The following is a 20,487-nucleotide window of genomic DNA, read 5'->3' on the forward strand; positions in this document are numbered from 1 at the left end:
GAAATACTCAATCTGAATCAAAGCATCCACAAGGTGTTTTTTTTTTTGAAAGACAAGCACTTTAATAGTCATTGCACGCTCCCAGAAACTCCATCACCAAATAAAAAGGCACTCAATTTCACAATATACAGGCTCAACATCAATGATTGTCACATTTCACATGTAAGTAGAAGTTTAACACTGTTCACATATATGGCTTTTAAAAATGTCTTTAAATCTGTGTATCTACAAAAACAAAAACAACAACAAAAAAACTAGAATTACCACCATGTGGTTGTATGCCTCCGTGCACCAGTCAAGTTGCAGTTACAGTTTCCATCCATGTCTGTGAAAACATGGATGCTTGACACGCATCTTCCCCCGGCAGCACAGAAGATCTATGAAGTCAGCACAGTTTCTAAGTGGACACATTATGATGTCACAGTGAAGTTGACCTTTTGGACATATAATGTCATCAATTCATAATTTTATCCTGTCAGACATTTGTGTGAAAATCTTATCATAATTAGTGTATGAATTCTGAAGTTTTGGCCAAAAACATATTTTGTGTGTGACCTGTGACCTATGACCACCAAATTCGATTAGTTCACTGTTGAGCCCAAATGGACATTTGTGCCAAATTCGAAAAAGAAATTCTCTCAAGGCATTCTTGAGATATTGCATTCAAGAGAATGAGATCGATAAGGTCATAGTGACCTTGACCTTTGATCTATGACCACAAATTTCGATCAGGTCATTGTTGAGTCCAACTTGACATTTGTGCCAAATTCGACAAAGAAATTCTCTCAAGGCATTCTTGAGATATAGCATTCATGACAATTAGACGGACGAGGTCACAGTGATCCTGACCTTTGACCTCTGACCACCAAAATCTAATCAGTTCATCCCTGAGTACAAGAAACAGTTGTGCCAGATTCTAAAAAATTCTCTCAAGGTGTTCTTGAGATATCGTGTTCACAAGAATTAGACAGACGAATGGATGGACGGACAGACAACTGTAACCTTAAAAAGGTAGGTGGAAAAAAGCCCCAATTTCAGCTTTGTGACTGCATTTTTCAGATAATCAGATTTCAATAATTGCTTTATACATTGTTTTTTTTTTGCGTAAAAAGTAGGAGAACTTTCCAAACCCTTAGAGAAACACGTAATACATAATACTTGTTTCTCTGCTGTGACAAAAAGCTAAGTTAAAAACTGTGACATTTATTTTGTCTTTATAAATGTGACTAAATTATCATGACATCAGAGCAACAAAAAGGCATTCAGTACTGTAAAGCAAAACAAATTACTTAAAACATTCAAACTATTGGCACTCTATTTCTACGGAATGAACAAAACAATGTTTTGTTGGTATGTCTAAAGTCGGAGATACCACCAAAAATAAACTTTAGGAATTAATATGCTATTAAGTTTTGATAAATGTTTGCTTCCTAGTTGATTTATTTATTTACATTTATTTTGGGTTTGTACTAGAACAACATGCTTTGATGGTTAAAAAACACTTTATTTTCCTCATACAATTTCTGCTGGAACATCTGTATACAATTTCTGCTGGAACATCTGTATACAATTTCTGTCACCCTGTCTGAGATGCTCAGTGTAAGCGCCTGCGTCGTTAAAATTCAATAACAAAAGTGTCAAAATCTTCATAACCAGACATGTTCCAACAGGAATATGATCTGAAATTGGGGTGAAATTAACAACATTGGCAACCAAGATTACGTTTCCCTGACGACAGCATGTAGCTACATTTAGCAGTGTACTTGCAGCCACGGGGAAGACTGTAACAGAGTATAGCTGCACATTCTACCATGAAAAATCCACAACAAAAGTTTTTAAATCAAAAATTTTACAACTGGAAATGTTCCAGCAGAAATATGATGCCATATCAGGGAGAAATGAACAACTTTGGTGACCAAAATCACATGTTTTCCTGACATTAGCATACAACTACATGTAGCAGTGTACTTGGAGCCATGGGAAAGACTATAACAGAGCACCATGGCCCTTTCTACCATGAAAAATCACCAATAAAAACTTCTAAACCAAATTCTTCGCAACCAGACATGTTTCAGCAAGAATACAATCTGAAATTGGGAGAAATAAACAATATCTGCAACCAAGATTGCATGTTTCCCTGACATTTAGCAGTATACTTACAGCAATGGGACTGACTGTAGTGGATGAAACTTTCTACCATGAAAAATCACCAATAAAAGCTTTTAAACCAAATTTTTCACAACTGGAAATGTTCCAGGAGAAATCTGATCTGAAATCAGAAATTATCAACATTTGCAACAGAGATTACATGTTTCCCTGATGTTAGCATATAGCTACATGTGGCAGTGTAGGCTAAGTGATGTGAGCACTTGCAGTAACGTGCCTGGAGCAGATGACCATATAAAGAAATCTGTCACAGCTTTTCTAAAACGTAGGGGGAAAAAAACAGAAACAGAGCATTTAGACCTGTCTGAAGAATGGTTTTTGCTCACAGGGATTACTTTTACATACATTTATCTTATTATTTTAAACTTTGGCTACGTTTAATATGAACATCCGACACTGCAACATTATAAATATATATGACTGAAAATAAGGAGAAGCATAATAGGTCCCCTTTAAGTTGCTGTGGCATTTTGGTGTGTGAACGTGAACCATGACACAGATGACAGCTGCATACTTTGGCAGGTTTGTGAGCTTATAAACAGCAACAAAAGGGATCAGTGTGTTATATTGGCTTTCCAAATACCATTTTGTGTCCATTGTAGCTCAAAGCACAAAAAACCTGATCAATAATGAAAAAAAGACTAAGATCAGAGTGTTTAAGACAACAAAGCTAGAGAAATCTTGGCTAACAGAGCCAAAAATATATATTTTGTGACACAACCTATAACCAATAAACACCTATAAATGAAGACATAAGTAAATGTGCATTTAAAAATGTATTCATGTACACACACAAAGTCACACACATACTGTACATGCAAACTCATTCCTCATACATGTAAGACATTCCCTTGATATAAAAGCAGCTGTCCTACAAAGGTCAATTTCGTAGTAATGAAAGATAAATTTCACTCTAATAATATTTCATTTTTAACAAATGTACAGTATCTAGGCATTCAGAAGGGGTCAACACCCAACATTGGCTTCCCTGCATTTAATCTGGCACCATCAAATTATAGGCTTTTATCCAATTCTTTAAAAACAACCCTGGATATTGAAACACAAACCTTATGAAAATATGACCCAGGACACAAACACTCTTTTGTTTTCTCTTGGCTCATCAGGATATAAAAACCGAAGCAACTGTGACATGGAGTCTCAAGCATGAACCGAAACAACATCTTTGTAAACTTGTGCTAAACGTATGTAGTAGTAAGTACTTCAAATATGAAATCATTTCCTAGACTCTACCTTATTAAAATTTCAATATATTAACATGAGCTGTAGATCCATGTCAGATCAAATTGTAAACAATACAATAAGTTACATTAGTAACATAATCACACAAGAAAGAAACAGCATGGCTTTCTGAAGATATTCAAGTGAGTCATTATTACTTCAGTTTTACTGTCTTTCTTCTACTGTGTCCTAACAGCAAGTGAGTGTCAGTCTATCGCACCACGTCAGATTGCATCGCATGCTCTCTGTCCTCATTGAATCTCTGTTATGATGTGTAAACAAATCACACTCCTATCATCTGTGTGCTCAGAGACATCAGACTGGAGATGTAACTACTGAAAAGATGGGTGAGTATTTACTTAATTGTTGTTGCTACTATACTATATCATACCACCATTTCCACTTTGTAAAACAAGCTAGCTAGCAAGCCCTGCTGAGAATCCCACACAACAATGCTAAACAGAAATGGTTAGTTACCTGCCAATCTCCCTCTAGTCAGATGCCAAATTAAGAAGGCTGGCATCTGAGAAAGTATCGTACAGATAACTCCTCATTTTAACCCTGTGAATCAACCGTTCCTCGTCCATCGTGCCACTTCAAATGTGAGCAGTAGGAATAAAATAGAAATGGCATGCTGCATAACGCTGTGTCACTTGCAGACAGTTAGGACATTCCAATAAAAAACAATGCAGTCAAACTGATTTAGTCACTGACGCTCACTTGGGTCGCATTTAGTTAGGACACATTGTCAGGCAGGGATTTTTGCCGATAGAAAGGGAGAGAAGAAAAAATCAAACGCAAACTTCAGGGCTCTCATTGTGGTGCGTCTCCAGTCTCTCTCTATCTTCACCTGTCTGCCCCCGGTCAGCAGGGACGAAACACAGTCCAGACAGTGGATCGCCTTTAACTCAAAGGCTGGAGCTTTGGATCCTAGACGGCCCTCCAGCTTGGTGCTAAACTCCACCATATCTCCAGGATTTAGGTTTAGCAAAACTTGCCTGAACTCATGGCTGGCCATTAGGATTATATCCCTGGCTGGGTCCTCTGTCTCCATACTACCATCCCGGAGCATCCCCACTGTCACCTCAAAGCGGTGACTGTCAAAGCGCTTGACATGGCAGGTATGTTTTGCCAGAGCCTTTATCTGACACATCTCCTCCTCTTCTTGCATTCGGAGCAATAAGGGTAGTGAAATGGTAGCTGACTCAGAACCGGCTGCCAAATTGGCAGCTGTCAGGTTTGCAACTGTAGCATTCTTTGGCTCACATTTGGGATACTTCTCTCCATACAGGCAGCGCAGCCAGTCTCCCATGAACACTGGCAACATGCTGATAACCGACTGTGCCCCGTTGTCTGTCTCGACCACGCGGACGTGTTTGAAACGTCCAACCCATGTGACTCTGTGTCCATTAAGATGACTACAAAAGAGCTGTGTCTGGGCCATGCCTTTGGTTTCCCAAGCAGGGGGCCCGCATGCCTGGCTGTACTGTCTCCAAGTCATGGTGGAATTGTACACCTTCTGTCCCTCTGCATGGTACACATAGATAGAGAAGAATAGGATCACCATGGAGATACAGAGTAAGATGAGTTTGACCGGGCCGCGGTGAGTAAGTGAGCTGAAGACATCCAGAATAGACGTGCTGAAGCGCGTCCACAGCCGCAGGGTGACAGGGATCGCGCAAACTACCAGAGTCACAATTACCTTTGTCAATTCCAGCTCAAGGAACCACTTTAAGACCTGTATCAAGACCATGGCAGCAAGGCCAAAAGCCAGGACAGGCAGGGCAAATAGGAAGAGGAAGTAGGCTACACAGGTGCGCATTAGACCCACAACAGAGGAACTCTGAAGGAGCACCACAGAGAACTCACACCACATGAAGCACACAAGGTATGGAACCAGGAAGCAGTAAGTCCCTCTAAAACCACGCATCCTGGCCATGCTGAAGGTGGAAACAGACAGAAGAGGAAATAAATAATTTTGAGGGCATGAACTTATCAAGACTGTAGTGGACTTTAAAACCCATTGACACAATATAGTGTCTGAAATAGTGTGTATAACATATCCAATCGCCCATATGCTCACCTGAAGAACAGATAGAACAGATAGACATAGAGCAGGCAGGGGAGACTGAGCTTCAGCACCACTGACTCCCCCAGTGGCAGTGTGGCGAAGGTGCGCCCCAGGCAACGCAGTACTGTCATGTTCTCTGGCAGAAACTGGGTCAGGCCACACAGAGATGATGCAACCTGGATCAAAAAAGAAAGCATGTACATAAACTAGATTTTGTTGCTAAACTTTGAGGGAACAATTTAATTTCATAATCAAGTGTGTTAGATTAAGAAGGAATAAAATAACCACTTTAGAGACTGTCAAATACAGATCATGTATGTGTAAAATTCCTGTTAAACATTTCTACAAACTTGCTTCATGCTTTGTAAGATTGTAGTTATGATGGTAACAATATTAAAGGAATACTTCACCCCCCAGAATGACCATGTCTATATTAATTACTAACCTCATGTTACATTGAATTTGGAATATGGATGCACAGTATTGGATTTTCTGCCAATATGCCCATATGCAACCACTCATTTGACCGATACAGATATCAATACATCCACTTTTTTCCCTACCTAATTTTAGTGATCATCAAGTCTCCTCTGTAGTGGAATTAACATGATATTATTCCCTCATACTCTTACTGTGATGGCCCAACAGCAGATGGAGACATGAAATACAATGTTTTTCAATGTACGTAATATTCATTCATTGTGCAAAATAAGAAAGAGCATGTTGGCCGATTCTGATAGTTCATTTTAAAGCTGGCCCTTATCAATGATGTGCTGATATCATTGTGTATCCCTAATTTGGGGAGATTTTTCTTGCATCACTTGATGGTGAGCGAAGAATCCAAAGACAGAAAAAATTCTTGAAGAATTTTCAAGAAGAATTGAAGTCGAACAACGATGCTGGACCTTAATAGGTTACTAGTTACTAGTAACACGTAAGAAAAATAATATTACCTTTCCCAATAACAAGTAGTGTAATGAATACTAATAAAGTTTCAGTGATAATATTACAGTTACCCCCCAAAACAAATAATTTGTGACAACCTTACTTTTGTTGTCATCCTCCTAATGATTTGAAATCCAACAATCCAATCACATCCCCAGTTTTATTTTCATAATCATCTCCACATGCACACCATAAAGCAGCCAACTAGTCTGGAGAATGGAATTGCTTATGTTCAGCTGCTTGGTAATGTTCCCATTACTTTGAATTTGGGGGGACGAAAGATGACGAGGACATTGTTGTTCCAGGTGGTGGTGATAAGACTATTAAGACTGTTTCCACTGCAAAAAACACCACAATCTCAAACCTCCTGCAACACCTACTATAACTGACAGCACAATAATATAAAAATCCACCCCACCAAAGGTGAACCCTCTGTGAACGCAGAAGATGGCTGTAGCCCTGCACTGGCAAAATGACCAAAACTTAATTTTAATTGTGGACAGCTGCAGGCTACAAGCAACAAGGAACCAATGAAGCTTGTGGCTGGATATGTGGTGAATGAAATGTTGCCTATCTCCATGATTGACTCTTGTCCTCATATTTCAAGCCGATCCTTGGGGAAATATCAGCCGCAGGCAACAGAGGGTAAAGAATCATTTGCAAGTTAGCCTTGGCTGCGCTTACTGGCTCATATGCTAATCTCTGTTTTGAGGAGAAAGGACACAATTACCATCTTGTGGTGTGTAACTGAAAAGTAATAAAAGAGGAGTGCTGGCAGGGAGAAAATAGTAAAATTATTTACTTTTGAAAAGAGTAACGAGTAATGAGTAGTACATTGTTTGAGTAACAAGCCCAACACTGAAACCGCACAGGTGCGCTGTACTCCTTGTCCGTGCCTGGGACTGTTTATGCTAAAGGATTTTGAATAGTAAGGTTTTAGCCAAACTGCATGTGTCTGAGCACACAACTTGAAAAATGAGACTTGTATTATACTGTACAAGTTAAGTATTCCCTTAAATATATTGCGTGATTTGCAGTTATTAGGCTACAGCATGCAAAACTGCAATTCAAATTTTTTTAGTCACGTTATGGCAGTGTCATGCTCTTCCTGACCTCTATGGCCATTGCTCGGTGTGCGTATGTGGCAGCAGTGGGGCTGAGGCTCTTGTAGCTGACAGCAGTGAAGAAGATGGCCACAGTGGAGAGCTCAGAACAGGGGATCCAACCCTTGTCAGCTACAGGGAAGGAGAAAATAACAAAGAAAACAGAGAGAATAAAATAGAGGTACGGTTCTAGGTTGTTCCAGCCAAAGTTGGTCTCTGCCTGCTCCACATCCAGGCCTGGCTCGAAACGTGTCAGCAGAGATGTCAGGGCGCTGAAGTTCTCCCAAGCCTGCCATAAAAAAGGGAAAGAAAGATGTTAGATCAAAGAGTGAAGACGACGCTGACAGATAAGATTGCAAGCATCCATATCTCTTCACTGCATTTCTGCCTGTTTTGAAACATCAGCCAATAGCCAACTATACTCACCTTGCTGCTCTGTAAAATACGCAGTGTGCAGATGATCATGGAGATGAAAGAGAGGTAGAAGACGAGCAAGGGGATGACAAAAGCAAACAAGTCAACAGTCAGGTTGCTGATAATGAAGAAGAAAATAAGTGCATTAACGTGTTGCGTGGGGATGACTGTGCTCAGCCACTGGACACCAGCCCGCGACGCCCAGTCGACCAGGTGCTCCTTCATCTCAATAATGGCATGCAGCGGGTACTGCAGTATCTGAAGTGAAGAGAGACATATATAGAGAGAGCCCATAATAATTAACATTAAAAAAACAAAAAAAGAATTAAGAATTGAATAATTTAACAACAGTAAAAATATCCACAGCAAAAGACCTTCAACAGAAATTTAAAGTCCCCCTCCAAATAAGAATATGTTTATGATTATTTCTATTGGTGCAAAGTTTGTCACCAGAGGTTTTCACATTCCTTTTCTGTGCACTTCCCTAAAATCTGTGATTCAAATATACGTTGGGCAAGCTAGATTGGGTATGTCACTAATTGAAAAGCCAATTTTTAACAGAAAACACAATGAGTGCTGCAGGGATGATATTCGTTTGTAGGCCGATGTGGAAGTTAGCGTCGCCCTGGTTCCCTCATCAAAATGCTAATGGGATTTTTCCATTGGGTTTTGGATTACTGGAGAAAATAAGCTCTGTGGCAAACAAAAGTTCATAATACTTACATGTTTTGTTCAACAAGATGAACACCACTTTTACATTTTTTAAAATGTAAATGCAACCAGCAGAAGTAAAAAGCTAACATTAGGCTTTAGACGAAAATGAATTTTTTAAGACATTTAAAAGCTTAAAAAATCCTGAGTGCTGTATTTACGGACATATTTTATGTTGCAGAACAAAATGTGGCTTAAGCAGACCTCAGGTAACTAACCGAAAACCCATTCAAAAAACCCATTTAACCCTAATTTTTGGGTTTTAGGACTCATTCCTGCATCACCTCCAGTGCAGGGTGGATTGGAGGTGGGTCCCCTTCAACAGGGGGGACTGCAACCCCTGGGTCTTTTGCTTTTTTTCAAAAATTAAAATACTACATATTGACAGGAATCCAACATATTATTAGCACAGATTCATTAAACCAATTTCATTTACAGTACACAACATTATGATAGGCTAACTGATATCCATGAATTCCTTTGCAATCATGTTAACTAGCACTAAATCGCTGAGCAGCCCGTCGGTTACAGCGAGATGAAGTGCTTAGCTAACGGTTATGTGATATTGAAACATACTGGCCAATAAGCTGTATCAGTTTTTCAAGATTATGGACATTACTCTGAAATACTGTCCACCTCAGGAACAAACATGATGTATCAACATATGAATCTGCCAGTGATTATTATTTTGAAAGCTTAGCATTGTATGCATCATTAAGGTGTGTGTTCATACATGGCACTTTATATATAAAGAAGAAAGCAGGAAAAGCTCGCACACTGATCAGAAAAATGGATTGTCCACTCCAGAGGTTCATGGATGTTAAGGTAGCATGTTTAATGGTTTTCTTTTTATTTGACTCCTTTCACTTTATATATAAAGTCATTTTTACACAATATAATAGGGGGTCCCTGCACTGTCTCTTTCAGCTAAGGGGTCCTTGGCCTGAAAAATGTTCAAGACCCGTGGTGCAGAGAGCACAGTTAGCATTAGCATAGTGAAAGTTTTGACAGCATTCAGAATTCAGAATACTTTATTAATCCCCGGGGGGAAATTGTTTTTGTTCCAATGCTCCGTGCATCGCATGGTAGAGTGTGCAGTTTTTGGAGGCAAACCAACCAAGATAAACAGACTATAACATTGTAGCAAATATAATTGTATGTTTCACGACTACTAACGCTGTGTTAGCCGCTATCGTTTAGCCTACAAGCTAACAAGCCAACAAACACCATTAAAATATAAAAGATCCCAACTATACTACTTAGTATTGTGATTTGCTGGTTGCCAATTTTGGTGCACAACCAACTCCTGGTCTGACTGAGGCTCAAATGTGTATGGCTGAATCTCTCCCATGCTTCCTCTAATGCTAACATTAGCTATCTCAATGCACACTGCTCTGTCGCTGATCAGCCTACTGCTAGTAGCGCAAAGCCAGACCTGTCTCCACACTTGGTTTCAGCACACAAGCAGCAGTGGTGGGCGTGGCATGAGGCCAGTTCCAGTATTTCTCAATGAGGGAGAAAGAGATTTGCTTCTGACCCCTTTTCAGAGTTTTTTTTTTGGTTTTACTTTTTATGTGCAAAAAAAACATGGTAAACAAAATAATCATAACCATAGCAGAGGATTTTACATACTTTACAACATGTCTGGAGGAGGACTTTAATATAGGATAATTCAAGCTATGAATTCTTATATTAGATATGATTACCATTAAGCGTGATTTCATGTCCATGGCTTTTTTCATGGCCCCATTCTCCCTTGTGTCTCCCAGCATCATCCCACTTCTGGCAAAACTCCATGAACGTCTATAGACCTTCTTGTATCCTGGTGGTACCAGCTCAGCCTTGTGCTTTGAAACATAATATTCTGAATAGTTACAATTAAAAATACAATGACATCTATATCCTTATGATCACAGATTATTCCCATTTTTGCTGATTTGGCTCTTTTACCTCCCGACTGCGGTTGTTAGGTGTAAGGCTTTCAGTCTTGGCTGTGACCTGGCTGCCACTCTGGGGCGAAATACCTTGTGCATACTTTTTAGTCATCTCAACAAAGTCATCCAAGTCCACCAACTGTGCGGCTGAGAGGACACAAACAAAGCAGTTACAGAAAAAGACACATTATATTCACTGTTTCTCTCTCTCTCTCTGTCTGTCTCTCTGTGTCTGCATACTTACCCTCATTCTTAACCATGCTCTCCAGTACTTTCTGTGTCTGGCCTGAGGTTGGGGCAGGAATCCTGTTTGCAGTGCCACCTACTGGTGAGAAATGACCACAGCATCAGTGAGTGATAAACATTTCCCTGGAGGCCAGCATGCAATATGATATTCTTCACCCTGACAGCTGCAAATACTGAAATCACAAAGGGGAATATATGATATATTTAACAGCAATGGCAGCTCTCATTATAACAACATGCCACAGCATTCTGGGCAGTCTGTAATACATAAGGCTGGGCTGTTGTCACAATTCAAAAAATACTTGATGGTGTCTTTCTCCACGTCTGTGATTGTGCGCAAGCATCCTACCTGGCACTGCATTGACCTGGCTGACATTTTCTAGCATCTCAGCCACAGCCACCTTCGTCTTCCTGTCTGGGTTGAGTTTCCAGTACATCATCATGGCTGCTTTACGCACTGCCAGCTCAAATTTACTTTCTGTTGACAACCTGCGCACATCGGCCTCATTCTCTGGGGTGATTCCTAGGAAAGGAGGACAGAGAAGGAACAGCTAATGAACCATAAACCTGAATACACAAACAAGCATGTGCTTTGTTGAACGGTGGGACAATAACCTTTTTTCTGGATCCAACAGCGCTGCAATGCTCTTGCTGCACCTTTTCTTCCCTGTTTAGCTGCTTTAATCAGCCAGTCAACAGCAACACCATTATTTAGCTCTGCGTCCTTCTCTTCAGCAAGAAGCAAGTAATGCTGACCCAGCTGTAATACAGAATAGAGGGGATAAATTCAGCGTGTGTGAGCTTGGCCTAACACAGTGGTGCTCAAACTTTTTTCAGCAATTTACCCCCTTTGAAGTATGTTTTCATCTGAGAACCCCATGACCATCACAAAAGATCTTTGGTATAAATACACAGTGAACAAGCGTAGACACGAATGTGATTGAATTTGTTGCAGCAGCTGACAGTTTACAGCACATAAAGCAAGGGTAATAACATGTCTGGAAACGGCAAAAAACCCAGTAGTATTTGAAAATACACCCCCACCCCCCCAGCACAGGGTGTCACGGCGGGCTGGTAGCCAGCAACAGCTCGGGATCTAACCAGTGTAATGGCAGCAAAAGAAAGTTTGCTGATCTGATGAGGAGCTGTCTGGTCCTCCAGAGCTTGCTGGATTTGAGTTGCTGCAGTGTTGACTGGGGGTCCATCTTCAGAGCTGTTGCCTGCTCTCCTCCTGGCGAGGTGGTCTGTAGCGGTCAGGGATTGAAACGGAGGATACACTGTGTCGAGGCTTTAGCTAATGTTAACTACATACACATGAACTTGAAGCTGCAGCTATAAGCCTTTAGCTCCTGTTAGCAGAAGGCTAAACTGCTAGCAACATTTTCTGTCCATGTCTGAAATGCTTTGCTGATACTGACGTGTTTTATGTATCTTACTGTCTGTCTCACATTTAGGTTGTCTTTCTGATAAGTCCTCTTTTCTTTTTTGGGTTTCCCTGCAGTGTGCGCAGTTGTTGCCGATGCTGACACAGTAACTTTCTCTTCAGGATTCTCAGCTATTAAATCAGGCTTTCACCGAAGAAACATGCACGCACATCTGCTTTTGTAGAACATCCAGCAGGAACCCTCTCTCTCTGAAATGATCTATGATTGGCCAAAGTCTTCTGTCACTGGCTAGATTGTCTAAATTTTGAAAAAAAGTCAAGAGAAGGTGCAGAAGTCAGGTTTCTCTCAGTCCACTTGAATTACTATACGCTAAAAGTTAATTATGGGAAAATTAAACCGATTACCCCAGATTTAATGACTGGATTGAAAATAGGAATACTACATGTATAATGACGTTCATCAAAATTACATTTACATTTTTTATTGCACTTATTATAGTATAATTATTATTATTTTTTTATATCTTTTTATTGATTTTCTTGAGCAACAATACAAATACAGATCAGTAATACACATCTCTACAAGAGACAACCAGTGTGACCTAAGCGTCGAAGAAACAAGAGTAACATGGCAATTGGAACTTCATGTGATACAACAGTATTCGTATAGTGCCTGTAACCCCCCGCCCCCCCCCCCTCCCCCCAGCCCCTCACCCTCATCTCCCATCCCTCCCGCCCCATCCCGTGTTGGTCACAACATCACAAAGACAAGAAATTAGGTTATAGTATAATTATTATAGAAAATATGCATGACTGATATTTTGAAAATTTCCATTAAAAAAAATCTACCCCTAGGGGTGCCCGTACCCCTGTTTGAGAAGCTCTGGTCTAGCTAAGTACAATCGGACAATGTCCCCCATTACTTTGGATAATCCGCAAGGTACATTGGTTTAATAGGGATCATTTCTTTGTTAGAAAGTGGCTCTAATCAGTTTACAGTGAAGTTCATGGAACCACATAGGCGACAGATGACTAAAGAGCCCATAATTCCCTTTTCCCGAGGCCATCAGGGTCTCTGTCATGGCTAACTACCAGGGGTGGAAGAGGCCCAGGGGTATATCAAGTGACTTGTTTTCTAATCTTAACTGTCATTTCATAACTTCCTTCTCTCACGGTTATCATTTAATAAGTCTGTTTATAGGGGGATGAGATATCACAGGAATATATTCCTGCTTCTCAGTAAGTATAATCTCATAAACTTGCTTAATTAGCATACTTTTTAAATTGTCCAACACTCATACTTCCCTATGTATGGCTGTAGGTGTATAGCATGTCTATTATGATATATGTACGTTATTGGAGTGTCTAATCCACTTTCACTGCATGTATATCTAACTACTGTCCCAATTTGGTCACTCGTTTTTGACATGTTCACTTACACACCCTGTGGTTATTTAGGTGCTTGGTATTTGCAAAAACGTGACGTATAGCATGGGAAAGTTAAAGCCATATAACAAGCCACTTAGGAATTTACCCTTTCAGAGCTGACAGGTCTTATATGCAACGTCTCAGCTCATCTTCCACCTACACCCCCCCCCCCCCCTTTTTCTTCTACCAGCACAACGTTTTACATTTGTATTTGTTGTTAGAGAACGAGGTGTAAAGAGAGTGTGAATATTTCATTATCATTTGTGCGAATTCAGTGTGGTGCTGCAATGCACTGTAATAATGTTCAGAATGATTTGTGCGTGTGACAGTATCTTGGTGTATCATATTGAAAGCCTAGGATCATCTTCCAAGGGGCCAAAAATAGACACATGCTCACAACCAGACTGAGTCAACCAGTAGGACTGAAAACAATGCCAAGTGCCAGTCTGTGTGCATGTGCTTTAACTCACCCGGGTCTGAGCTCTGGCATCACCAGCTTTGGCCTTCTCCTCCAGCTGCTCCATGGACAAATCTTCTTCTGGTTCTTCATCTGGAGGAGCGAGAGGAGATCAATGTTCACATATCCATCTCGATCAGTCTCTGAATCAATGGATTACACAACACGCTCGCCTCCAAACTTGTACAGCGGTTTAACTTTACTAAAGGAGCAGTGTGACTCAGTGCTGATTTTTACACATACTGTGTTCAAAGCCAGCGATCAACAAATCCCTCCTGACATATATCGTGTAACGTGAGAGTAACAAGAAGTCAGAGGTGGAGTAGATGTGAGAGAGTCTGTGCATCTGTCTGTCTGTCTGTGCAGATCATGTGACGACACCCCAGAGCTCCATCAACACCAAGCCCAGCTACTATGTCACACTATTAGTTGTCACTTGCATTGAGTTTCATAACGGTTACTGTCTCCCTAGTGTCCTTTAAGCAAAGGGGTTCAGGGGTTCGTTGCCTGTAGGGAAAATGTCAAATGTCATATTCTCCTATGCACAGCAAGATATCTAACTGGTACACCAGTTTGTTGGTTTCACTTCCAACAGCTCTGCAATATGACAGTGTAATATCACAATGTTGAAGTGACTAACTAATAATAATTGTTTCAATGTGGGTATTTTAGTTATTGCTGACAAAAGGCTAACAACAGAGCTTAAGCATGTTCAGATTCACCAAGACAAAGAGGCCAGTCGCCAGTAGGAAATGTTGGCACTGTACGTTTCTGCAAACCATAAATATGTTAAATTTTAATGTATCATATGTATCATATCATCATTTCTAAAGTGACTCAACATATGAACTGACTGCTACTCTGTAACCGCTGACACAACCGTTGAGTGGTCGGACAACTAGAAAGGCACTATACAAGTGCAGCCCATTTACCATTTTTACAGAGACATCGCTGTGTTTCCAGTGGGGATTAGCCCCCAGAACTGGGTATTTTAAGCCACCACATGGTCTTATCCCATCTGTAACCAAGTTACTGGTTATGGCATTATTGAAATGTAAAGGTTCAATGTATCCCTAATAACATGCAAAGTGTAATGTATCCATAGTTTGCATAAAAGTACAATGCCAACATTTTTTCTGGCAGTTGAGCTGAGTGGCTCTGTGACACTTAGGCACAGCAGTGCTTTGAGCTCAATGCTAACATCAGCATGCTAACATACTCACAAAGACATTGCAAACATGCTGCTAAGCAGGTAGACTATGATGTCTACCATACTCCCCATCTTAGTTTAGCCTGTTAGCATGCTAACATTTGCTAACATAAGCACTCAACACAAAGTACAGCTGAGACTGATGGAATGTTTTGCAGGTATTTAGTTATAAACCAAATTACAAATCAAATTTGGAGCTTATGATGACACCACATTAAAAGTTTGGTCAGAGAGAGGACCACCAAAGTTTTAAAAATCAATCCTAAGAGGAGCATGAATGTATGCACCAATTTCAATGGACTAACAATTAGCCAATCAGCGCCACAGGTGGGACCAATGCCATTGTCAAGCGTTTGTCGAGCAGTGCACCGAAACCACTGAAGAGTAATAAAAACAGTGGTGAGTGACGCTGCTATCGAGGCAACTTTGTTCCACTCCACTCTTAAAACCCTGGCTAAACAAGTAAGTTGGCATGGTTACACATCAGTAAGGACTTAAAAAGACGTTAGATTCAGAAGGTTATGTTGGTCTATAGTGGTTGGTTAGAGAATTGAAACCCTCTTCCCGAAGGAAATCGATTACAGTGGATGCAATGTCAGACTGAAGATGAAAACAGAGTGTAATAAGTTGACCCTTCTGTCTGATATCAGGCAATTGTAAACCTTGTGGTGGCACTACATGAAAACTGAGGGATCACCAAAGTTATTACGATTTATCCTCTGGCGACCATGAACGTCGGTAGAAAATTTTGATGGTAATCCATCTAGTAGATGTTGACATATTTCAGTTTGGACCAAAGTAGTGACTGACCAACCATTTTCATCCCAAAGGGCCTTGCTGCTAGCATGACTAAAGCATGCTGCAAGAATATTTGTACGCATGTTCACTACTCTGAGCCTGCCAGTCATACGGTAAACAGGAGAAGGTAATGTATATGCAAAGGCCTTGCTCTTTTTCTCTGTGGAATTTCTTTCAACACAAATCAGTCACTGAGCAAAGCCGGTGGTCTAACAAGCAGGGATTCAGATGTTGAATTTAACTGAACCATTGGATGATGAAAAAAATATTTAACTTTATGTATTGCATTAATTTCTGTTCTTGTATGACACAGAGATGCAGCCCATGGTGCTTCATAAAACAAGATTACAATGAGTAATACTGCATTCTGGCCAAGAGAGATGTTTATCCAAGGGTTGGGTTACCCTGTTACACACGGAAACACACTCCAAAACATAGCTCAAGGCTTAGCACCACAACACTGCAATTGGGTGCAACTTCTACTCTCAGGCCCATTAAAACTCTCAATATGTCATTTAATTCCAAACTCAGAACAAATATTCTTACCATCCTCTTCATCATTGGCGTCCTCCTGTGCTTTCCTGAGTCTCTCCTGTATAATCACCCTTTTGGCCATGGATGCAAAGGTACGTTTCGCGGGGGCGGATATAGTAATTGCAGGAGCTACAGTGGAAGCAGTAGTAGAGGGAGGAGGAGTAGGGGAATCTGTTGGAGTGTTACAGGTCAAGCTCGGTGATGTAAAGGAGGCAGATGTGAGCTTAGAAAAGGATGACATTTTAGGGGTTTCAGGGGTAGAGAGGTTAGAAGACATAACAAGTGGTGTTTTGCTGGGAGGAGGCGAGGACGGTTTAGTGGGAATAGGTTTAGATGTGGGTTTAGAGGGCCCAGCAGGAGTTAAGGGCTTTGACCCCTTCACAGAATCCATCGGTTTAGACGTGACTTGAGCGGATGTTTGAGAGGAATAAGATAATTTTCTAGGTTGTGCAGCGGTCTCTGTTGAGGATGGAGGTTTGGCAGGGTGAGAGGGAGCAGCAGAGAGGTCACTGGAGATCACTGAAGGAGGAGTCTGTATGGGGGAGGGAGGAGAGGGTCCATCCATGGCAGGGCATGACCCCGGGGTGTTGACACCAGTAGAAATTGATGCCGAATCCTCCATATTTTCTGGAATTAAAAAAAGGGTGTGAGTCATTTTTCATGTAGCTAATAACAACCATGCACTGCAGCAAAATAATTGAGGTCATTTCTAATAGTGAGTCATAAGTGAAAACACAGCTGGGGGGTTGAATCTGTGAACACCCTGTCAGAGAAATTGGAGGACCCTATCCTCTGGAAGTTTTGCACCTAAATATGATACCTTCACTGTGAAAGGAGAGGAGTTTTGACGAGGATACAAACCTCAGTCAAACCATGTTCTACTCAATTTCAGTCCACATTAGGAAGGGTGTTAGATATCTAATAAAATATATGTTGCAATAACATGCAATTAAACAAAATAAAGTGGCAAATAAAAATAGAATCACTCTCTTAAGGCTATTCAAACTTTGAAAGAAAATTATAGAAGAGTATTATTAAACTAGTTTTTACAAGGAGCACATGCGGACACTACGTGTGCAAGTAAAAGAGAACTTCATGCAAAGTTCTCCACATGAGACCTGCGCCGTGGCAGCACTGAGTACAACAACAGATAGAAACCTTACCTTGCCGATTTCTTCAGGATAAAAACTCAACTTTCCTCCTGAATTTAAAAGTTGTGTCAGTAGTCCATGCTGAGCTCCGTGCGCTCCGCACAGCTCCGAGAAACCAGAGACGCACTGGCCGTGGTCAAACTCTCATGTGTCTGGTCTACAACAACACCGCAACTTTACGGTCTGCCCTCTTTAAATAGACTCGGCTCTGATAGGAGGAAATAAATGCCCATCAAACGGCTGACGTATCCGATTGGTTATTAGTGCGCTCTTGGTTCTTGAACTTTTGAAATTTGTATTCCTCTAGGAACAATTTGTCTTTAATTATTATCTCAACTCATTCACTCTATGTCTCTTCCTGTAGCTTTAAAAAGCTTTTAAAAGGAGGGTTCAGTGATGCTGTATGTGCTGTTATTTCCACTGAGCGGCCGCTGCATTTAAGTAGATTATGGGGTTCCAGGTCAAAGGCCTGCTCTTAATCGAGTCTGACTCTCTTCCATATGGCACCCGCAGACAAGAGTGATCACTGAGATGTGGGGACAGGCAGCGGTCTGATAGTAAGGTTACACTTTATCATAAAGGTACACCAAGGGGCTCTCATGATTAAGAAATGAGGATAAGCTTACATGTTTTCACCTGACTACTAAAACAGCCTGACAACACGTACTGTTCATAAAAGACAAGGGTCTGAAATGTCATCTTCCATTGGATTTCATGAAATTTTGAACATCAAAGTGACATGATTATTTCTTAAAAGTGAGCAACAGGAATTCGAGATACATTAATTCATGCATTTGATCATAATGAATCATGTTAGTTATGTATTGCTTAAGCAAATGATTTACACTATCTAATGAGTTACCCAGTAATAACAATAACCATGTCATGTGTATATGGAGGAAGGAAGCTGCCAAAATCAAAAATAAATCAAATTCAATAAAGACTTGATAAATACCATTAAATGTATGTAAATATGCCATTAATTGTACCAAAATAATATTTGAAATCATATTAAAAATAAATGTAAACATGTATTAATTGATAAAATGTGACATAAATTAATAAATAAATTAATTAGCTTCTCTACTTATTTACCTTTAAATTACCTCCCGTACTTATTACGGGAGGGAATCACCAGAGGATTAAAAAAAAAAAAAAAAAATTTATTTTTTAATTTTATATACTTTATTAATCCCCCTGAGGGGAAATTCAATTTTTTTTACTCTTTTGTCATTAACACACAGGTCCGAAAGAGGATCCATGATACTATACTATCATGATACAATATTGTTGTGATTTTAAATATGTTGCGATATGCTGAGTATTGGGACAATACATATTGCAATACATTGCAATTAATGACCTTTTTTTCAGCTGTAAATTATGTCCCCGAAGGAAAACTATGTCAGCGCCTGTTTTATTTAATAAGATAAAGTTTTCAGTCTGTTCATCTGACTTCAGCCAGTTTTTAGCAGCAAAATGTATCTAGTGGACTGAAAAAACAATAAATTAAGCTACATTATTCTAGTAGGCTAAAGTTTAATTTGTATTTGTCATATTAATAATTTATAAATGATAATTAGCAAAAAATGATGTAATGATACAATATCGCCACACAAAAATATTGCAATACTATGCTGTATCCCCCCCCCACTGCTACACCATGTACCTTTCTATTATAAATTTCCTTGTATTTATTTATTTTTTATTAAATTTCAAATTTAGCTATATATGTTTTCTGTATTTATTTATTTCTGTAGCTTTTGCAATTCATACACACACACACACACACACACACACACACACACACACACACACACACACACACACACTCATATATATGTATATATTGACAGAAAAAAACCATGTATCAATTAATTAATGCATGCCTACATTTTTTGTAAGAATTTTTTTTTTTTTTTTTGGTTGACTCATTTATTTATGTATTTATCTATCTATCTATTTATGTTAGATTCTGGCCACTTCCATCTTCCATGATAGGCCTGTTTCCAGATATGTGGTATACATGTATTTTATGTATGTATGTATGTATGTATGTATGTATGTATGTGTAATGCTTTCCAATAGGCTGTGTGTGCTGTGTTGTGCTGCTGCTGCTGCTGCTGCGCTTCATGGTTTGGTGCATTGTTCCTCTGGGAGCTGTCCACCTGCGTGAGTACTGAAAAGACAGCTCCCAGCTTCTCTCTCCTTCACTCTCCCTCTCTTTCGCCTTTTCCCAGAATCCCCATGGGCCACAAGAAGGACAGTCTGTTGCTGTCTGGAGCAAGACTGTCTGCTCACATCAGCAAACATCCCATGAGTACATTCAGGTCACTGGTTTCGGCCCAGATGAGATACCTGTTGCAGCCTGAAGTCTCATACCTGCAGGTTGCACACATTCAAGGCTTTCTTGCAGGTTGCAATAGACCAGCACCCCCTGTATGTGGTCAGCTCTGAAAGCACATACACCATTTAACAATCTGTTTTTCCCTCCCTCCAGATGTGGGTTAAAGCATGACACATGCTGGTTTAATCCTCTGATGGTGTGACCTGCTCACGCACAGCCCCCCACATTAAAGGATGGGTGGTAGGGAGACTTGCTTTCCTTTTATTTATCTGTATGTCTGTGTATGTGCACGTGTGGTTATTAACTAGGCGTTTGCATACTGAAACTAGTTCACTGACACTCCACCACC

General features: G+C 40.2%; 1 protein-coding gene across 1 annotated transcript; it reads right to left on the bottom strand.

Annotated features, from left to right (window-relative positions):
• Nucleotides 1–57: 57 nt before the first annotated feature.
• On the bottom strand, nt 58–17,913 carry wfs1a (Wolfram syndrome 1a (wolframin)). The gene is made up of 12 exons (XM_050044583.1): nt 17,804–17,913; nt 16,653–17,267; nt 14,112–14,191; nt 11,445–11,589; nt 11,179–11,352; nt 10,828–10,905; nt 10,600–10,730; nt 10,356–10,496; nt 7,951–8,196; nt 7,535–7,813; nt 5,489–5,652; nt 58–5,345 (listed from the first exon to the last, which is right to left on the bottom strand). Exons 2-12 carry the CDS (start codon nt 17,260–17,262, stop codon nt 4,154–4,156), a joined length of 3,240 nt encoding a protein of 1,079 aa, XP_049900540.1. The 5' UTR covers nt 17,263–17,267; nt 17,804–17,913; the 3' UTR covers nt 58–4,153.
• Nucleotides 17,914–20,487: the final 2,574 nt, after the last annotated feature.

Source organism: Epinephelus moara, chromosome 5 (assembly GCF_006386435.1).
Source record: "Epinephelus moara isolate mb chromosome 5, YSFRI_EMoa_1.0, whole genome shotgun sequence".
NCBI classification, from domain to species: Eukaryota; Metazoa; Chordata; class Actinopteri; order Perciformes; family Serranidae; genus Epinephelus; species Epinephelus moara.

Bases quoted from the DNA above. Each gene is read 5' to 3' on its own strand.
- wfs1a (XM_050044583.1), bottom strand. From the start codon at position 17,262: ATGGAGGATTCGGCATCAATTTCTACTGGTGTCAACACCCCGGGGTCA. The intron at 10,731-10,827 runs GTAAGTATGCAG...GTGTCCTCTCAG, and splicing joins GAGCATGGTTAAGAATGAGG to CCGCACAGTTGGTGGACTTG. The intron at 8,197-10,355 runs GTAATCATATCT...TCTTCACTTCAG, and splicing joins ACATGAAATCACGCTTAATG to ATACTGCAGTACCCGCTGCA.